The 18,105-nt window shown below is 48.0% G+C and overlaps 1 protein-coding gene across 1 annotated transcript; it reads right to left on the bottom strand.

Annotated features, from left to right (window-relative positions):
- Positions 1–8,657: 8,657 nt before the first annotated feature.
- LOC134403928 (uncharacterized) lies at positions 8,658–17,899 on the bottom strand. The gene is made up of 5 exons (XM_063134472.1): positions 17,597–17,899; positions 16,594–16,749; positions 11,362–11,463; positions 9,609–9,734; positions 8,658–8,985 (listed from the first exon to the last, which is right to left on the bottom strand). The coding sequence occupies exons 1-5, from the start codon at positions 17,897–17,899 to the stop codon at positions 8,839–8,841; spliced, it is 834 nt and encodes a 277-aa protein (XP_062990542.1). The 3' UTR covers positions 8,658–8,838.
- Between the last annotated feature and the right edge of the window lie 206 nt (positions 17,900–18,105).

The raw sequence follows: 18,105 nt of genomic DNA, 5'->3' as shown, positions 1-18,105 counted from the left end.
CAACACGCCCAGTTCTTTCAGTCTCTCCTCATAGGGCTTTGTTTCCAGACCCCTGATCATCCTGGTTGCCCTCCTCTGAACACGCTCCAGCTGGTCTGCATCCTTCTTGAATTGTGGAGCCCAGAACTGGACGCAATACTCTAGATGAGGCCTAACCAGGACCGAATACAGAGGAACCAGTACCTCACGTGATTTGGAAGCTAGACTTCTATTAATGCAGCCCAAAATAGCATTGGCCGTTCTTGCAGCCATATTGCACTGTTGGCTCATATTCAGCTTGCGATCTACAACAATTCCAAGATCCTTCTCGTTTGTAGTATTGCTGAGCCAAGTATCCCCCATCTTGTAACTGTGCCTTTGGTTTCTATTTCCTAAATGTAGAACTTGGCATTTATCCCTATTAAATTTCATTCTGTTGTTTTCAGCCCAGCACTCCAGCCTATCAAGATCACTTTGAAGTTTGTTTCTGTCTTCCAGGGTATTAGCTATCCCACCCAATTTGGTGTCATCGGCAAATTTGATAAGCGTTCTCTGCACCTCCTTGTCCAAATCATTAATAAAAATGTTGAAGAGCACTGGGCCCAGGACTGAGCCCTGCGGTACCCCACTCGTTGCCTGTCCCGAGTTTGAGAAGATTCCATTGATAAGTACTCTTTGAGTCTGATTCTGTAGCCAACTGTGAATCCACCTAATAGTTTATTTATTTATTTATTACATTTTTATACCGCCCAATAGCCGAAGCTCTCTGGGCGGTTCACTAGTTGTTCCATCTAGCCCACTTTTAGCTAGTTTGTTAATCAGAATATCATGGGGCACTTTGTCAAAAGCTTTGCAAGATATATGACATTCACAACATTCCAACAGTCCACAGGGGAGGTTACCCAATCAAAAAATGAGATCTAATTAGTCTGACAGGACTTATTCCTGACAAATCCATGTTGGCTTCTAGTGATCACCGCATTGATTTCAAGGTGTTTACAGATTGACTTCTTTATAATCTGCTCCAGAATTTTCCCAGGGATGGATGTCAGACTGACTGGTCTGTAGTTCCCAGGTTCCTCCTTTTTGCCCTTTTTGAAGTTAGGGACAACGTTAGCCCTCCTCCAGTCGTCCGGCACCTCACCCGTCTTCCATGATTTTGCAAAGATAATAGACAAAGGTTCTGAGAGTTCTTCCGCTAACTCTAGGATGCAGTTCATCGGGCCCTGGAGATTTGAACTCATTCAAGGAAATTAGGTGTTCTTTGATTATCAATCTCAAACTGCAATCCTGCCCCCTCAACTTCTGCTTCACTTTCTCCAAGGGGGGTCATAGACCCGCTTTTGGGAAAAGACCGAGGCAAAGTAGGAATTGAGCACTTCAGACTTTTCTTTGTCGTCTGTTATCAATTTGCCATCCTCATTAAGCAATTGAACCACCATTTCTTTCCTCTGTCTTTTACTACTCACGTATCTGAAGAAAGCCTTTTTATTGCTTTTAGCATCCCTCGCTAACCTCAGCTCATTCACAGCTTTAGCCTTCCTGACGCCATTTCGGCACTTCTGCGCCACTTGTCTGTACTCTTCTTTTGTAGCCTGGCCTTCCTTCCACTTCCTATATGTATCCTTTTTTGTTTTCAGGTCATCTCTAAGCTTTTTGTGGAGCCACATTGGTTTCCTCTGTTGTCTTTACTGTTTTACGTTGTACAGCACCATGTACATAGATGGTGCTATATAAATAAATAAATAATAATAGTAATAATAATTGTCTTCTATCTTTTCTCCTTGTTGGAATTGTTTGTAACTGTGCCTTTAAAATTTCATTTTTTAAATACTCCCACCCATCCTGCACTCCTTTTCTCAGTAGGCTCATTTGCCACGGGACCTTACTTATTATAGTTCTGAGTTTATTAAAATCAGCTTTCCTAAAATCCAGAGTACGTGTATGGCTACACTCAACTTTTGTCTCCTTCATAATCAAGAATTCAAGTATGACGTGGTCAATTTCCCCCAGAGTTCCCGTAACTGCCACTTTATCCACTAAGTCATCTCTGTTGGTCAATATCAAGTCAAGGATTGCCGATCCTCTAGTTCCTTCCTCCACTTTCTGTAGGAGAAAGTTATCACCCACACATGTCAGGAATTTCTTGGAAGGGCCGCTTTTGGCAGTATTTGTCTCCTAACAGATATCAGGGTAATTGAAGTCCCCCATCACTACTACATCACACTTCCTTGAAACACTGGCAATTTGTTTCTCAAAAGTTTCGTCCTCATCTTCTCCTTGATTGGGTGGTCGGTAGTAGACTCTGATTATCATGTTCTTTTTATTCCTTGCCCCATTTATTTTAATCCAGACGCTCTCGATGGGGCTCCCAGTCTGATCCGCCTGTATTTCTGTGCAGGGATAGGTGTTTTTAACATATAGTGCAACTCCACCTCCCTTTCTATTTCTTCTGTTCTTTTTGAACAAGTTATATCCTTCAATTGCTATATTCCAGTCATGGGAGTCATCCCACCAAGTTTCAGTTATACCTATCAAGTTGTATTTGCCGTCATGTAATAAGAGTTCAAGTTCATTCCAAGAACCCAGCCAAGACCCACCTAGTAGAGTAGCCTGTTTCCAAAAGCGACCGGTCAGTCTAAATGCTGTTATCTGTCATCAGGAAATTTCCCCACGTAAGACATGCCCTCTTCTGTTGCCCCCCTCCCCCACTTGCCTTCCTTGAGTCATTGGCTTGAGGCGTCTGAATCAGTTTGCTCTGCAAGCCCCTTCTCTCTACACACAGTGATCATAGAATAGCAGAGTTGGAAGGGGTCTACAAGGCCATCGAGTCCAACCCCCTGCTCAATGCCATATCATCTGGCCATATGGCCTGGGAAGGGGCTAGCAGGGGGTTGAGGTACCAGCCGCTTGGGCTCTGGTCTACAGCAAAGTGGCCATGAGAAGCCGGAAGCTCTCATCATGAGCTCAGGTGGCAGCTGCGGCCTTCCTCGCCAGCCCCTGACGACATTCCCCTGAGCCCCAACAGAGGATTGGAACAGATGTCTCTTTTTGCCTGCACTCTTAGGAGCTGCTTCCACTTTGGACCTTAACTCAATTACTTCCAACTCCCAATTAAGTTCTTGTGGCTGGAAAACAACAGGAAGGCTCAGCTGGATTCCACGAGCACAAAATCACAGATGCACAACTTTGCAGCTTATGTTGCCTTTTACGGTTCTGACACAACGTGCAGTTTCTTTTTATAACCTGGAATAAAGAACACCTTAAGTAGTGTATCTAAAACCTTAATGTACTAAAATCCCCCATCATCCATAAGCATGGTGTGTGTGTGTATTTGTGTGTTTAGCGGGGGAGGACACTCTTTTGGCATTTGGTAACCCCAATTGTGAACTCACTGAGGCCACAGCTAGACCTAAGGTTTATCCTGGGATCATCCAGGGTTTGCCCCTGCCTGAGCACTGGATCCCCTGTGTGTCACCTAGATGAACGGGTTTGACCCCTGGACGATCCAGGGATAAACCTTAGGTCTAGCTATGGCCCGAGTTAGTGAAAAGGTGTTATGGGATAACTGCAACGTACTTAGCCCTTGTGCTTGCTGGGTCCATTCCCTCAAATTCCCTACATTCTCTGGCTCAAATAATGGGCCCAGTCCACCAGGAACAAGTAAGCCAGGTCTTGGGAAAGGAATGGGATTTGTTCAATGGCCCTTGAAGATTCCTAGAATTGTGCTTTAAGATCCACCAGGTTTCCTTGTTGTTTTTGTGCTTGAAACATTCATGTGAATATTTGGGTGGAAATTAAGACAAGAATACTTATTTTGTTCTATTTCCGTTAATTTCCCTCTCAGAACCATATATTTAGCATGAAGTCAAACTGTGATGGCGGAAATACAAACAGCCCAATGGGAGCTGCCCCCCCCCCCCTTCGTAGTCTTGGGGCCATGGACTGATGCCGTTTTTGAGGTTAGCAGCCTTTGTTCCAACTCCTGTCCTTCCCCACCACTCCGTCTCAATATGTGTACCAAAATATGACAGATCGCCAGAGAAAAGCCAGCCCCAGAAAGGCTGCCCTGCACTTCCTGTCCCTTGAGGAAGTGGGAGGAGAAAAAGTAGCAAGCAGGATGCTTCTTCCCAGTAGCAAACAGGAATAATAGCAATGCTATTTTTCAACTGTTAAAAGCTCACAGCCTGTTCCAAATCACGTTTAGTTGGAAAACCTTCCCATGGTGTCCAGTTGAGCCTGTTCAGGACCCACCCTTCCCATCTGCAAGGTGCTTTCTGCTGTATTATTCACACACATTTCACAAATGGGGGTAACACAATGGGCCTGACTGTGCTGCTCCCTGGTGGGGCTTTATGGGTTTAAAACATTTTCTGGCCCCCTTTCAGGGCAGAAGCACTCACAAGTAGGGATGTGCTCCGCTTCTCATCGGACCGGAGAAGCAGGAGCGGCTCGGGGGGCTTCGCCTCTCCTTAAGGTGGAGGCAAAGAGGATCGGGGAAGCCGCAGAGCGGATCAAGGTGAAGGCGGATCCTTCGCCTCGATCCGGAGCTCCGCAAAAAAGGTAAGGGGGGTTTACTTGGCCCTGCCGCTGTCACTGTCGCCCACGCGGCGACAGCGGCAGGGCCAGGTAACCCCCCCTCCCTCCTCTCCCTTACCTGCATCCGTCCGCGGTCCCGTGGCAGCTTCAACTGAGCCCGCAGGACGAATGCAGGTAAGGGAGAGGAGGGAGGGGGGTTATTATTATTATTTATTTATATAGCACCATTAATGTACATGGTGCTGTACAGAGTAAAACAATAAATAGCAAGACCCTGCCGCATAGGCTTACATTCTAATAAAATCATAATAAAGCAATAAGGAGGGGAAGAGAATGCACCAAACAGGCAGTATAAAAGTCAGAACAAAATCAAGTTTTAAAAGTTTTAGGAAAAAGAAAAGTTTTTAGCTGAGCTTTAAAAGCTGCGATTGAACTTGTAGTTCTCAAATGCTCTGGAAGAGTGTTCCAGGCGTAAGGGGCAGCAGACGAAAATGGGCGAAGCCGAGCAAGGGAAGTGGAGACCCTTGGGCAGGTGAGAAACATGACATCAGAGGAGCGAAGAGCACGAGCGGGGCAATAGTGTGAGATGAGAGAGGAGAGATAGGAAGGAGCTAGACAGTGAAAAGCTTTGTAGGTCAACAGGAGAAGTTTATATTGGATTCTGAGGTGAATTGGAAGCCAATGAAGAGATTTCAGAAGTGGAGTAACATGGTCAGAGCGGCGAGCCAAGACGATGATCTTAGCGGCAGAGTGGTGAACAGAAACCAATGGACTGATGTGAGAAGAAGGAAGGCCAGTGAGAAGAAGGTTGCAGTAGTCCAACCGAGAAATAACCAATGCATGAACAAGAGTCTTGGCAGAAGAGACAGACAAAAATGATCGAATCCTGGCAATACTATACAGGAAAAAACGACAGGATTTAGCTACTGCCTCAATATGAGGAATAAAGGAGAGCGAGGAATCAAATATGAAGCCAAGACTACGAGCTTCCTTGACCGGAGTAAGTGTAACATCATTGACAGTAAGAGAGAATGAGAGATGAGGAGAAGGTTTAGGAGGAAAAACAAGCAATTCAGTCTTTGCCATATTAAGTTTCAAACGACGATGAAGCAACCAAGCTGAGATATCTGAAAGACATGCCGAGATACGATCGTGAACATCAGGAGAAAGATCCGGAGATGAAAGATATAATTGTGTATCATCGGCATACAGATGATATTGGAGGCCATGAGATTGAATAAGATTACCCAAGGGCAACATGTATAAAGAAAACAACAACGGGCCAAGCACCGAGCCTTGCAGAACCCCTACTGAAAGGGGAAAAGAGGAAGACGAGCTGCCGTTAGCCAACACGCTGAAAGAGCGACCCGCTAGATAGGAGGCAAACCAGTTATAGACAGAGCCACAAAATCCGAGGTCATGAAGGGAATCTAAAAGAAGATCGTGATCAACCGTGTCAAAGGCTGCAGTTAGGTCAAGGAGAATAAGAACGGAATAAAGGCCTTTAGACTTGGCAATAAGAAGATCATTGGTAATCTTAGTAAGGGCAGTTTCAGTGGAATGCAAAGGATGGAACCCGGATTGAAAAGGATCCAGAGCAGAGTTACTAGAAAGAAAATCCTGGCCCTGCCGCCGCCGCTGCCTGTGCAGCGACAGCAGCAGAGCCAGGTAAGGGGGCAAGGCGGAGGGGGGTCTTACCTGCATCTGTCGCAACCTTCACTAGAGCCCGCGGCTCAACCAGGAAGTGTAGGCTGCAATCGGGGCCTACAGTTCCTGGTTGAGCCGCGGGCTCTAGTGAAGCTGGGATGGGCCGGGATGGACACAGGTAAGGGGGAGGAGGGCCTTACCTGGCGCCACTCCCTGCCACTGTGGAGCTCCTTGGACTTCGTGGCTCTGTCTATAACTGGTTTGCCGCCTATCTAGCGGGTCGCTCTTTCAGCGTGTTGACTAATGGCAGCTCGTCTTCCTCCTTTCCCCTTTCAGTAGGGGTTCCGCAAGGCTCGGTGCTTGGCCCGTTGTTGTTTTCTTTATACATGTTGCCCTTGGGTAATCTTATTCAATCTCATGGCCTCCAATATCATCTGTATGCCGATGATACACAATTATATCTTTCATCTCTGGAACTTTCTCCTGATGTTCACGATCGTATCTCGGCATGTCTCTCAGATATCTCAGCCTGGCTGCTTCATCGTCGTCTGAAACCAAATATGGCAAAGACTGAATTGCTTGTTTTTCCGCCTAAACCTTCTCCTCATCTTTCATTCTCTCTCACTGTCAATGATGTTACACTTACTCCGGTCAAGGAAGCTCGTAGTCTTGGCTTCATATTTGATTCCTCGCTCTCCTTTATTCCTCATATTGAGGCAGTAGCTAAATCCTGTCGTTTTTTCCTGTATAGTATTGCCAGGATTCGATCATTTTTGTCTGTCTCTTCTGCCAAGACTCTTGTTCATGCATTGGTTATTTCTCGGACTACTGCAACCTTCTTCTCACTGGCCTTCCTTCTTCTCACATCAGTCCATTGGTTTCTGTCCACCACTCTGCCGCTAAAACCCCTGTGAATTAGATGACACTGAGAGTTTATGACTGTCCCAGGATCATAGAATCATACAATAGCAGAGTTGGAAGGGGCCTACAAGGCCATCGAGTCCAACCCCCTGCTCAATGCAGGAATCCACCTCAAAGCATACCTGACAGATGGCTGTCCAGCTGCCTCTTGAAGGCCTCTAGTGTGGGAGGTCATTGGTGCCATTATCATACTGCTAAACATGCTAAACATGCTAAACATGCCCAGTTCTTTCAGTCTCTCTTCATAGGGCTTTGTTTCTAGACCCCTGATCATCCTGGTTGCCCTCAAGGTGGAGACTCAGGCCAACTCTCTAGCCACCACACCGGGTTGTAGCTCTCTGCGGGACTGTCTTAATCAAGTTGGATGGTCTCAGTCCAATTAATCCACTAATGAAAAGATTAAGGATTAAAAACATGGATTATGAATGGGATTTTTCATTGGAACTCTCTGTTGCAAAGACCTCTCGGTGCTGAGGGCACTGTGGGCCTCCGTCTTTTTATTCAGGCAACACATTTGGAAATGTTTTTCTGAAGATGTCCCCCGCCTCCCGCCCGTGTCATTTAGGCAAGGGGAACAAGCAGACAAACAGGGAAGGATAGATGCCCAGACAGCTTCCTTTTTCCAGAACGGCCTCGCTCAGCTGGAGCAGCTCAGAGACCACGAGCACCCATCGCCTGTGCTGACATCTTACATGGCCACCACTGTAAATCGGCCCAGCCAAAGGTCCACGGGGGGAAACCACACAGAGATTGGCACTGTGCTCCTTTCGTCGCCAGCTGAAGGCCTTTTTATTCTCTCGGTATTTTAACAACTAATTTTAACTTACATTTAAATTTTACTGTTTTAATTCTGTGTTTTAATCTTATATCAACTTCTGCTGCGTGGTTTTATCCTGGTTGTGCTTTTCATACTGTATTTTGTATTTGTTTTTAGATTGTTGGTTGTTTTATTATGTTCTTCATGGTTTTAATTTTTGTGAACCGCCCAGAGAGCTTCGGCTATTGGGCGGTATAAAAATGTAATAAATAAAATTTAAAAAATAAAAAGCTGGTTGCACTCGCTGTGTTGTGTAGCGCAGTGTGCCAGCACCAGGCGTGGGGGTGGGGGGTGTCTTTGAATTAGTCTGCTGTTGCAGAAGGAGAAACAAAGCCTCTTGTGGCATCTTCGATTAACAGATGTGTTGTGCCAGAGGCTTTTATGGGCCAGAACCCATTTTGTCAGAGCGAGATTTCAGCGCGGAGAGTTTGCTGCCACAAGGGGATGCATCCTGTGGTCAGAGAAGCGTGTCCCAAGATGTCCCGGAATGCCACAGAGCATGCAGGGCTCTTGGATCACGTGCGGCCACTTCACCCGCATCCCTAAGTGGGGCCCACTTCCTCAGACTGCTCAGACTAAACTCCCTGCCAGGCATGAGGCACGGAACAGTCGGCCTGCAAAGGGCACCGTCACCAGGGAACGTTTCCCAGGCATGTCCCGCACTTGAACGCAGGGCTTTTCAGTCCATTCCAAGCTGGGACAGATTTTGACCTTCTCCTTTTTTTAAATTGTTATTATTACAGATCTGTAATATTCAGGTAATGAGTGTTGGAACAAAACACGTTCGTCAACAATGAAGAGCCACCTTCTCTAGAGTGTCAAGCTCACTTTTCAGCCAACGCTCTCTTGTATTCAACACATCTGAATGGGTTTGTCAATCAACCAACAAAATGCAATCCTCCAAGATGACCTTTAAACAGGCCCGGATGGTGGCGTCATGGACGAGGGGACGCTCCTGCTGCCAGCAGAAGGTCCAGGTAGGCCCCGGTGAGCAGATCCTCGTCCTTCACACCCAGCTCCTCCATCAGCCGCCGGGCCACTGCCTCACCTTGCTGGGCACTCTGCCGATCCTCCAGCACCACCTGCAGGGATGCAACCGGGGAATGGGAGCTTCCACAGGACTAATAAGGTGGAGAGAACGGTCCAAGGAGGAGCCACCCACTGGGGCTTGCCGGGCTGCGAGGGGCAGGGGAAGACCTGCAGCAGAAGCCTGGCTCCCTGGACAAAAGAGGTCAGCGGCAGGCACACGGGACTTACAGGCAGGAAGCTTCTGAAGGGGAGGGGGTGGCAAGGGGTGCCGCACAGAGGAAACCCGAAGTTGCTCCCAGAGGGGAGGGGAGGGGCGCGGCTGCGGTCCCACCGTGAATGGAGAGGTGAGATCAGGAAGAAGTGAGGCAGACAACAGGAGCAGGGGAACTGCAGGGACCATTTTCACCTCCCACATGTGCCACAGTCCACGGGACATTTCGGGGGGGCCCACCCCCAAATTTAAATGGGTGGGGGGAAATTGCTGTTTTACTGCCGTGATCCCACTACCCTCTCTCCCGGCCTCATCCTGCCCTAGATCTAATCTTCAAAGCCCATTGACTCAAGGACCAACCTTCATGAGCCAGACCATCACGCACCCGTGCTGGCCTCGTGGCTGGGGGAGGTGTCAGGGGAAAGCCCCAGGAGCGCGGCTCTCCTGCCACACAGCTCTGCTCACCTCCAGCTCCATGAAGTCGCCCAACCCTTCCACGCGATCCACGTGGACACGAGTCTGGCCCACCAGGTAGAGGCGACGCTCTTTCTTCACCACCCCTTGCACACCGAGGGCCTGAGACAGCACTGCCTGCAGAGGAAAGAGCAAGGCGGTTCAGGCGCGGGGAGAAGCAGCACGCGGCATTCACGTGCACTCACCGGGTTGCCCACCTGGGCAGTCAGCCAGCAGCCGAGCACAGGTCTGCATGCAAGACATCCTGGGCTCCATCCCCAGGAGGCCCAGTTCCTAGGATCTCAGGTAGTGAGCCTGGAATCTCCCTCTCTGTGCCTGAGGTCTTGGGGAGGAGCTGCCAGTCAATGCAGGCATCGACAGAGCAGAGGCTGCCTGCCTCTGAATCCCAGCTGATGAAGAACCCAACAAGAGGAGGCCCTGCTCTCATAGAATAGCAGAGTTGGAAGGGGCCTACAAGGCCATAGAGTCCAACCCCCTGCTCAATGCAGGAATCCACCCTAAAGCATCCCTGGCAGATGGTTGTCCAGCTGCCTCTTGAAGGCCTCTAGTGTGGGAGAGCCCACCACCTCCCTAGGTAACTGATTCCATTGTCATTGTAAGCCTACGCGGCAGGGTCTTGCTATTTACTGTGTTATCTGTACAGCACCATGTACATTGATGGTGCTATATAAATAAATAATAATAATAATAATAATAATAATAATAATAATAATAATGTCATACTGCTCTAACAGTCAGGAAGTTTCACCTGATGTCCAGCCGGAATCTGGCTTCCTTTAACTTGAGCCCGTTATTCCGTGTCCTGCACTCTGGGAGGATCGAGAAGAGATCCTGGCCCTCCTCTGTGTGACAACCTTTCAAGTATTTGAAGAGTGCTCTCATGTCTCCCCTCCATCTTCTCTTCTCTAGGCTCAACATGCCCAGTTCTTTCAGTCTCTCGTCATAGGGCTTTGTTTCCAGACCCCTGATCATCCTGGTTGCCCTCCTCTGAACACGCTCCAGGTTGTCTGCATCCTTCTTAAATTGTGGAGCCCAGAACTGGACGCAATACTCTAGATGAGGCCTAACTCATGGCCTGGGGGCTTTCCAGAGAGAAACGCCTCATTGGCCGTCGTGGGGAAAAGGGTGCTGGACTAGAGAGGCCTTTGGCCTGATCCAGTCAGACTTCCAATGGTCTGACTTAGTATAAGGCAGCCGCAGGCGTCATTAATAGTCATTACATGCTGCTATCCTGACTTTCTTCTATGGACCTCAAGGCGGCACCCGTGGTGGGAGGGCCCCCCCCAGGCAGCCTCCCATCCAGACACTGCCCAGATCCAGGGCTCCTTGGCTTCAGCTGTCTGATGTGTCCTCAGAGCAGCCCTAGGCAATGTATCTACTTTGCACAGCCTGTTCTGGGTGCACAGGAGCGCTGGGAACTGCCTTCCACCGAAGGCAGATCCTGGGTCCATCAAGCCCAGTCTTGTCGACACGGACTGGGACCTGCGGCAATCCAGGGTTGCAGGCAGGAGTTTTCCCAGCCCGACCTGGAGATGCTGCCGGGGACTGACCCAGAGGCCATCTGCAAGCCACGCAGGAGCTCCACCTCGTAGCCTCTGGGGCTGCTTTCCAAGAGGATGGCAGCCGCCTCGATGGGCTCCCAGCCAGGCAGGCGACCCTGTGCCACCCAGGAGCCCCAAGTCTCCACCCACACCCTCACAGAGAAATCACAGCAGGCCACAGTTTCCCCACGAGGCACAATTACCGCGAGTCCTGTGGGATCATCAGTGGGTGAGATGGTGTAATGGGAGAGCTTGGGGCCTTTGGAGTCGGGGCGGTTGTAAAACACCAGCTGTCCGCGGCCGTCCTGCGAAGACAAGGCTGCTTTAGCCGTCCACCGTGCCTCTGAGATGAAGTAAGGGCCTCCTCGGAGGCTGCTCCAGTACTCCGGAACTCTCTTCCCAGGGAAGCTAGACTGGCTGCTTCCCTGATGTGCTTTAGGAGGCAGGCAAAGACTTTTTTATCTTCCGGCAGGCCTTTGGTGAACAATCTGGACCTCCGTCTGTGCCAAGCACTTTTAAAATTGTCATTTTAAATGTTTTAATATTGGAATATGTATAATATACTTTTATTTATTATTAATTAATTAATTAATTAATTACATTTCTATACCACCCAATAGTCGGAGCTCTCTTTTAACTTTTGTATATCTTTATTTATAGGTTTTTAATGTATATGTTTTAAATTTTGTAATGCCGCCTTGAGGCCCAGCATTGGGCAAAAGGCAGGATGATAATAATAATAATAATAATAATAATAATAATAATAATAGCCTGAAAGAAAGCTCATACGAAGGGACACACACTTTATTTGGAGGGCTCTGTTTGTCTTTCTACTTTCCACTCAACAGTTGCTCTGCTGAGTTTGGAACGTGTGACGTGCAGAAACTCCTCTCTCCGCCATGGTGCTTTGCAATGAGCCAGGATTTCAGCTGGGGAAGAAACATCGCATTCCCCCCCACCAATGATTTTCATTTTTGTAAATGCAGCATTTTACATGAAGGGGACGGACCCTCCAGCATGGCTGGTTTCGTGAACCATTTAAGGCTTGTCTATATTGGGAACCTGATAGTTCCATTGTCATAGAATCATAGAATAGCAGAGTTGGAAGGGGCCTAGAAGGCCATCAAGTCCAACCCCTGCTCAATGCAGGAATCCACCCTAAAGCATCCCTGACAGATGCTTGTCCAGCTGCCTCTTGAAGGCCTCAAGTGAGGGAGAGCCCACAACCTCCCTAGGGAACTGATTCCATTGTCGTACTGCTCTGACAGTCAGGAAGTTTTTCCTGATGTCCAGCTGGAATCTGGCTTCCTGAAACTTGAGCCCATTATTCCGTGTCCTGCACTCTGGGAGAATTGCAAAGAAATCCTGGCCCTCCTCTGTGTGACAACCTTTTAAGTATTTGAAGAGTGCTCTCATGTCTCCCCTCCATCTTCTCTTCTCCGGGCTAAACATGCCCAGTTCTTTCAGTCTCTCTTCATAGGGCTTTGTTTCCAGACCCCTGATCATCCTGGTTGCCCTCCTCTGAACACGCTCCAGCTTGTCTGTGTCCTTCTTGATGTGTGGTGCCCAGAACTGGACGCAATACTCTAGATACTCTATTCAGCATTGCTTAGGCCTCATCTTGAGTATTGCGTCTAGTTCTGGGCTCCATAATTCAAGAAGGATGCGGAGAAGCTGGAGCGTGTTCAGAGGAAGGCAACCAGGATGATCAGGGGTCTGGAAACAAAGCCCTAGGAAGAGAGACTGAAAGAACTGGGCATGTTTAGCCTGGAGAAGAGAAGATGGAGGGGAGACATTAGAGCACTCTTCAAATACTTAAAAGGTTGTCACACAGAGGAGGGCCAGGATCTCTTCTCGATCCTCCCAGAGTGCAGGACACGGAATAACGGGCTCAAGTTAAAGGAAGCCAGATTCTAGCTGGACATCAGGAAAAACTTCCTGACTGTTAGAGCAGTACGACAATGGAACCAGTTACCGAGGGAGGTTGTGGGATCTCCCACACTAGAGGCATTCAAGAGGCAGCTGGACAATCATCTGTCAGGGGTGCTTTAGGGTGGATTCCTGCATTGAGCAGGGGGTTGGACTCGATGGCCTTGTAGGCCCCTTCCAACTCTGCTATTCTATGATTCTATGAACCCTGGACTGCCAGGCTGGCTAATCATCTCTCCACCCAGCAGAACTTGAACTTTGGTCTCCTGGAGCAGAGGCTGATAGCCAGTTGTGATATTAGTCCAATTACGCTGATATAATCTGGGCTGTGCTGCCCATTGTGGCCTTTGCCTAAGGCCTCTCCCTTGGGATTTTACGGGGGTGGTTGGGAACCCTTCTGAGAGATGATCAAGAGAAAACACCCTGAAAAAAAGAAACAGCAGGAGAGATCAAGAATTGGAATTTCTTTAATGGAGCAGTAACGTTATTGCTCCATTAAAACTCTCTGGATAAAGTAAAGAGTTCCTTGGAGTCAGCTCCATTGGCCTTTTATGGGGCAAAGGATGTTGGCCATATGGAAAAACAAGGCTCTGAAAAAAAATGCATTTCCTAAGGTGGCAGTTAAGGACTGACGCACTGGAGGGTGAACTGAAACTTCTGCCTACTGACAGGCACCAGTGTTCTTGAGCAGGCACTGGAGACAGCTGCAAGTACCATCAAAAGAACATGAATTTGGGGTAAGAATCAGCAACTTGCCAAATATGAGGGGCAAGGTTATGGATGCCCCCCCTGCGAAGGGGAAAGAGACGGGCCTCTAACAGCAAAAGAGGGAATCCCTGAATTAAGTGGGATCACGGCGTGCACGAAGGGTGCCCCTGACCTCCTTTTCTTATTAATCTAGTTTTAGCCCCTCATGATCGAGCTATTGAAATTCCAAAAATATCAAAGGTATTATTATACTGCTTTGTGGGCAAGGTGGTTTCAAAAGCAGATGACACGTTATTTCCTTAATACAAATGTTTGACATTTGCTCCAGTTAATCTATAATTTGAGCCCAAATGATTTGATTCCTTTCAAGTCTATTAGCAGTATTGATCTGTTTACTTTTTGAAGTTTTAAACAGTGTCAAAATTCCTTTTTCTATCTGGACGTAATAGTTCCCAGGAAGCTTTTTCAATTAAGACACTTCAAAGGCGCAAACCTATGCATGTTTAGATGGAAAAATTCCTGCAACCCCCAGAATTGTAGGACTTTCCCCCCCATCTAAACATGTATAGGATTGTGCTCTACATTTATCAAGGTCTTTGGTACAACTGCAGTAAGTATGATTTAGATAAGTGGTCTAGAATTCCCTTCAGTATTTGGGACCGGATAAATACGATCAAGATGAATGTAACTCTGGGGCTGATCTATATTTTAAGAGATCTTCCTATCTTTATATCTTCATCATTTTTCAAGCAAGTTTATAAATTATTCAATAATTTTTATGGCAAGGATACTCACTCAGATTTTCATTACATAAACTGCAAATTCCTATAGGAGAAGGTGGATTATATTTTTCACATTTTCAAAGCTATCCATTGAGTATATTATATTCTATATTTTTGCTTTTGTTTTGGACTGGAATAAAGAATCATGGTGCTCAGTTGCCCTTGAAAGTTACTATTTGACTCTGATGAAATCTTGGCAGATACGAAGTTCCTCATTCGTCAAGAGATCTGTTTTATGACCAGCACTTAATGCCACAAGGTATATATGGAGAGTATTGGGCTGTAAGCATTGCTCTACTCGTGAAAAGCTTACACTGTGGAAGAACCCTCGTTTAAAAATAGCTCATAAATCCTTTTAAGAGTAAATTGGGCCTCCCATAATATGACTACTTTAGATTTAACTTATTTCCTCTGATGCTGCTTTTAAAACTTTCGTTGCACTAAAAGCTGAGTTTGATCTATTTCAGAGTTTTCGGGGCAGTTTTATTCAACATTTTAGTGACTGAATAATTTCTATACCACCCCGTAGCCTAGGTTCTCTAGGCAGTTTACAAAATTAAAAAACTAAAATACAGTATACAAAATTTGTAAAAAATCTATTAACATAAAATACACAAGCAATATATGCAAAGACAACACTTAAACATTTGTTTCCTCAGCTTCTGGCCCCAATGCATTTTGGCTTCTGGAACTGCACCTTATTATTGGACTTGGGACTTATTTAATTGCTGTCCTACCTTTCCACCAAAAATGGCACTTAAGGCAACTAACAATAATAAAATGAAGACATCAGACACCAATTTAGAAGCGGAACAGCTTCTTTGGATCTTGATGGAAAGGAGAGAGAGAATTGGGTGTCAGTAGAATACTGGTGTCACCAAACTTTAAAACTCTGGACAATCTCATCCATGGTATTTATGTATTCGTTAAGTAGCATGGGGGACAAGATGGTATCCTGAGAGTCACCACAGGCCAGTGACCAGGGTGCTGAACAGGAGTCCTCCAACTCCACCTTCTGAAAACAACTCTTCAAGGACTGTAGAACAGTGCCTCCAACTCCCATCCAAAGCGATGCCTCAGAAGGATACAAAGTTGATGGTATCAAAATCCACTGAGAGGTCAAATTCAACCAACATTGAAACATTCCCTCTGTCCTGTTCCCAGCGCAGATCATCCACCAAGGTGATCAAAGCAGTCTCTGTCCCATAATCAGGTCTGAAGCCAGATTGAAATGGATCTAGATAAGATCCAGATGACTTTCATTGAATGTACCTAACTTGTAATTTATCTGTATCAGAAATTCAAAGATGTAGATAAAATCAATATTATCTCTGAGATCTTTACAGTAATGAACTCGACTATCCTGTTCTTTTAAAACAATGTTGAGTTGTTTTGAAAACAATTGTTTGAGCTTCTTTTTATTTTAAAATGTGGTAATACAACAAAAACTCTTATTATGAATTCAGTGAGTTATGGTTATGGACTCCCATTTGTTGGGTGATGTAAATTCAGAGTTGGAACATGGCCTGGGTGTATCCTACTATTTGCATCAATGTGGTCTGAAATTTACAGGATTTTTCTTCACAGCAACTATTTTGTTGAAGACGCTCACGCTCTCAGAATTTATCCTTGTATCAAGGATTATGGTTTTTTTCCAAGCATCAGGACTAGCCAAATCCACTCCTGATTTGCAACAGCGGATGGCTGATGTGTTCTTTGTCAACATTTGAACATTTTTCGATGGAGTGATAAAGTAGAGGACTTTCAAGCAATTTGGTCTAGTTTCATTGGGCGGAATCCAATTCAACGGCCGGTGCGACCCTAATCTGGACTCACCTTAACTGAATGGACACCCGTGTGCCTCTTTAATGTTGTCACGTTACATTTGTGATGGACTAAACTTGACTTTTTCCCCCCTCGTGTTTGTTTCTTGTTTGCAAGTTTAATTAAAAATTTAAATTTAAAAGCGAGAGAGGAAGCCCCTCCACCGCCACCCTCCCTCGCTTGTGCACTCACCTGGAGGTCCCGAAGTTTCAGTCGTCCATGAGGGACAGAAAAGAAAGTGTCTGTCTGGAGAATGATGCAGCCTGGTGATCCGCTCAGCCGCTCAGCGTTACTCATGAGCTGTGCCAGGTCCCGCACCCGCGCCTTTATCTCCACGTTCGCTGGCATCTGGAAGGGAAAGAGAACCAGAGGTCAAGGCGGAGCAAAGGGATTCCCCAGTCTAGCAGCTTCCAGTGAATGCTTTCCACGTTAGCAGGTCTACCGAGGAGCACATCTGACACAGATCCACCCACCCACCCCTGGCATGTTTGCAGAGGGTTCTGGGAGGTGTTTGCAAAGGAGGTCAGAACGAACGAACGCGCCCACCGCCCCTCTCTGACGGTGCGGTTTAAGAGACCCTCGGAGGCAGTGGGCAAACTGACTTTAGGGGGCATAACTTCTTTTCGTGTGCATGCGTGGCAGAGGGCCATTGCTCAGTGGGGCAGGGTGGCTGCTTTGCATGCAGAAGGCCCCGGGTTCGACTCCTGGCGTCCTCTGTAGCAGGCGATGGGCCAGATCCTGCACAGCTGCTGCCGATGTGAGTGGGCAGTGCCGGACCGGGCTGCCCAGTGGCAGAAGGCAGCTTCGTTTCCGCCCAGGGCCCGTGGGCCCGGGCTCCATTCCTGGCAGCATCCCCAGGGTGTGGTGGGCTCCTTTTGCCTAGGGTGGCCCTATGGGAAAGAGGGCAGGGCTCCTGCATCTTTGACAGTGGCATAGAGAAGGGCAATTTCAGCAGCAGGTGTCCTTTACAGGCATGCAGCAGTTTTGTGAAATCCCCCCTTCATCGCAACGGTTAACGCTGCAGGAGCCCTGCCCTCTTTCGTATCTGGTCAAGAGAGCAGGGCTCCTGCAGCTTCACTCGTCACCCTACTTTTGCCGCCCCCCCGCCCCTCTTGGCTCCTTCCTCCCACCCCCCCGCGCTTCCCATTGGGCCCTTCAGCCTTTGCACCGCGGCATTGCGCCCTCCTGTCAGCACCTGCCTCCCAGGCCAAACAAAAGACGCAGACTTCGGGACTTCACTGGTTGCTGCTTCACTGGTTACTTCCTGTGAATAACTATAGGGGAGGGGCAGCCAACGCCCCCTCACGATCCGGGTCAGCTCGTTTTCTGGTGTGAACCCACCGTTAGTCTTGAAGCCGGGATGGCCCAGCCCTACCGGGAGGACTAGGATACCGCAAAGCACGGCTCGGACCCGACCGCGCGTCCACACGAGCGCCGACACGCGTGCCTTGCGCGCCAGGGCTGGCTCCGCCCCCGAGCGCAGCGCCCGCTCTGCCATTGGCCGCCGCGCCTCCCGACGCGTCCGCCCCCACCGGCGGGACCCAGAAAGAGGCTTCCGATTGGCCGCCGGCTTAAGTCTCGCCACGCCCACTTCCTCCTCGGTCCCACGAGCGGCGCGGCTTCCACCGTGTGGACGTCAGAACGAGCCAATCCGAGCGCTCGCCCTAGCAAGGCTCCGCTGGGATTGGCCACCCGCCGGCGCGA

This window comes from Elgaria multicarinata, chromosome 9, assembly GCF_023053635.1.
Source record: "Elgaria multicarinata webbii isolate HBS135686 ecotype San Diego chromosome 9, rElgMul1.1.pri, whole genome shotgun sequence".
NCBI lineage: Eukaryota > Metazoa > Chordata > Lepidosauria > Squamata > Anguidae > Elgaria > Elgaria multicarinata.
The sequence above is the reverse complement of the archived record's forward strand: the minus strand, read 5'-3'. Positions and strand labels throughout refer to the sequence as shown.

What these genes read in the sequence shown, in the direction of transcription:
- LOC134403928 (XM_063134472.1), bottom strand. Translation starts at nt 17,899, where the DNA reads ATGGCAGAGCGGGCGCTGCGCTCGGGGGCGGAGCCAGCCCTGGCGCGC. An exon ending in ATGATCCCACAGGACTCGCG is followed by an intron (nt 9,735 to 11,361) that starts GTAATTGTGCCT and finishes TTTCCTCTGCAG; the next exon opens with GCAGTGCTGTCTCAGGCCCT. An exon ending in GCGACTTCATGGAGCTGGAG is followed by an intron (nt 8,986 to 9,608) that starts GTGAGCAGAGCT and finishes GCATCCCTGCAG; the next exon opens with GTGGTGCTGGAGGATCGGCA.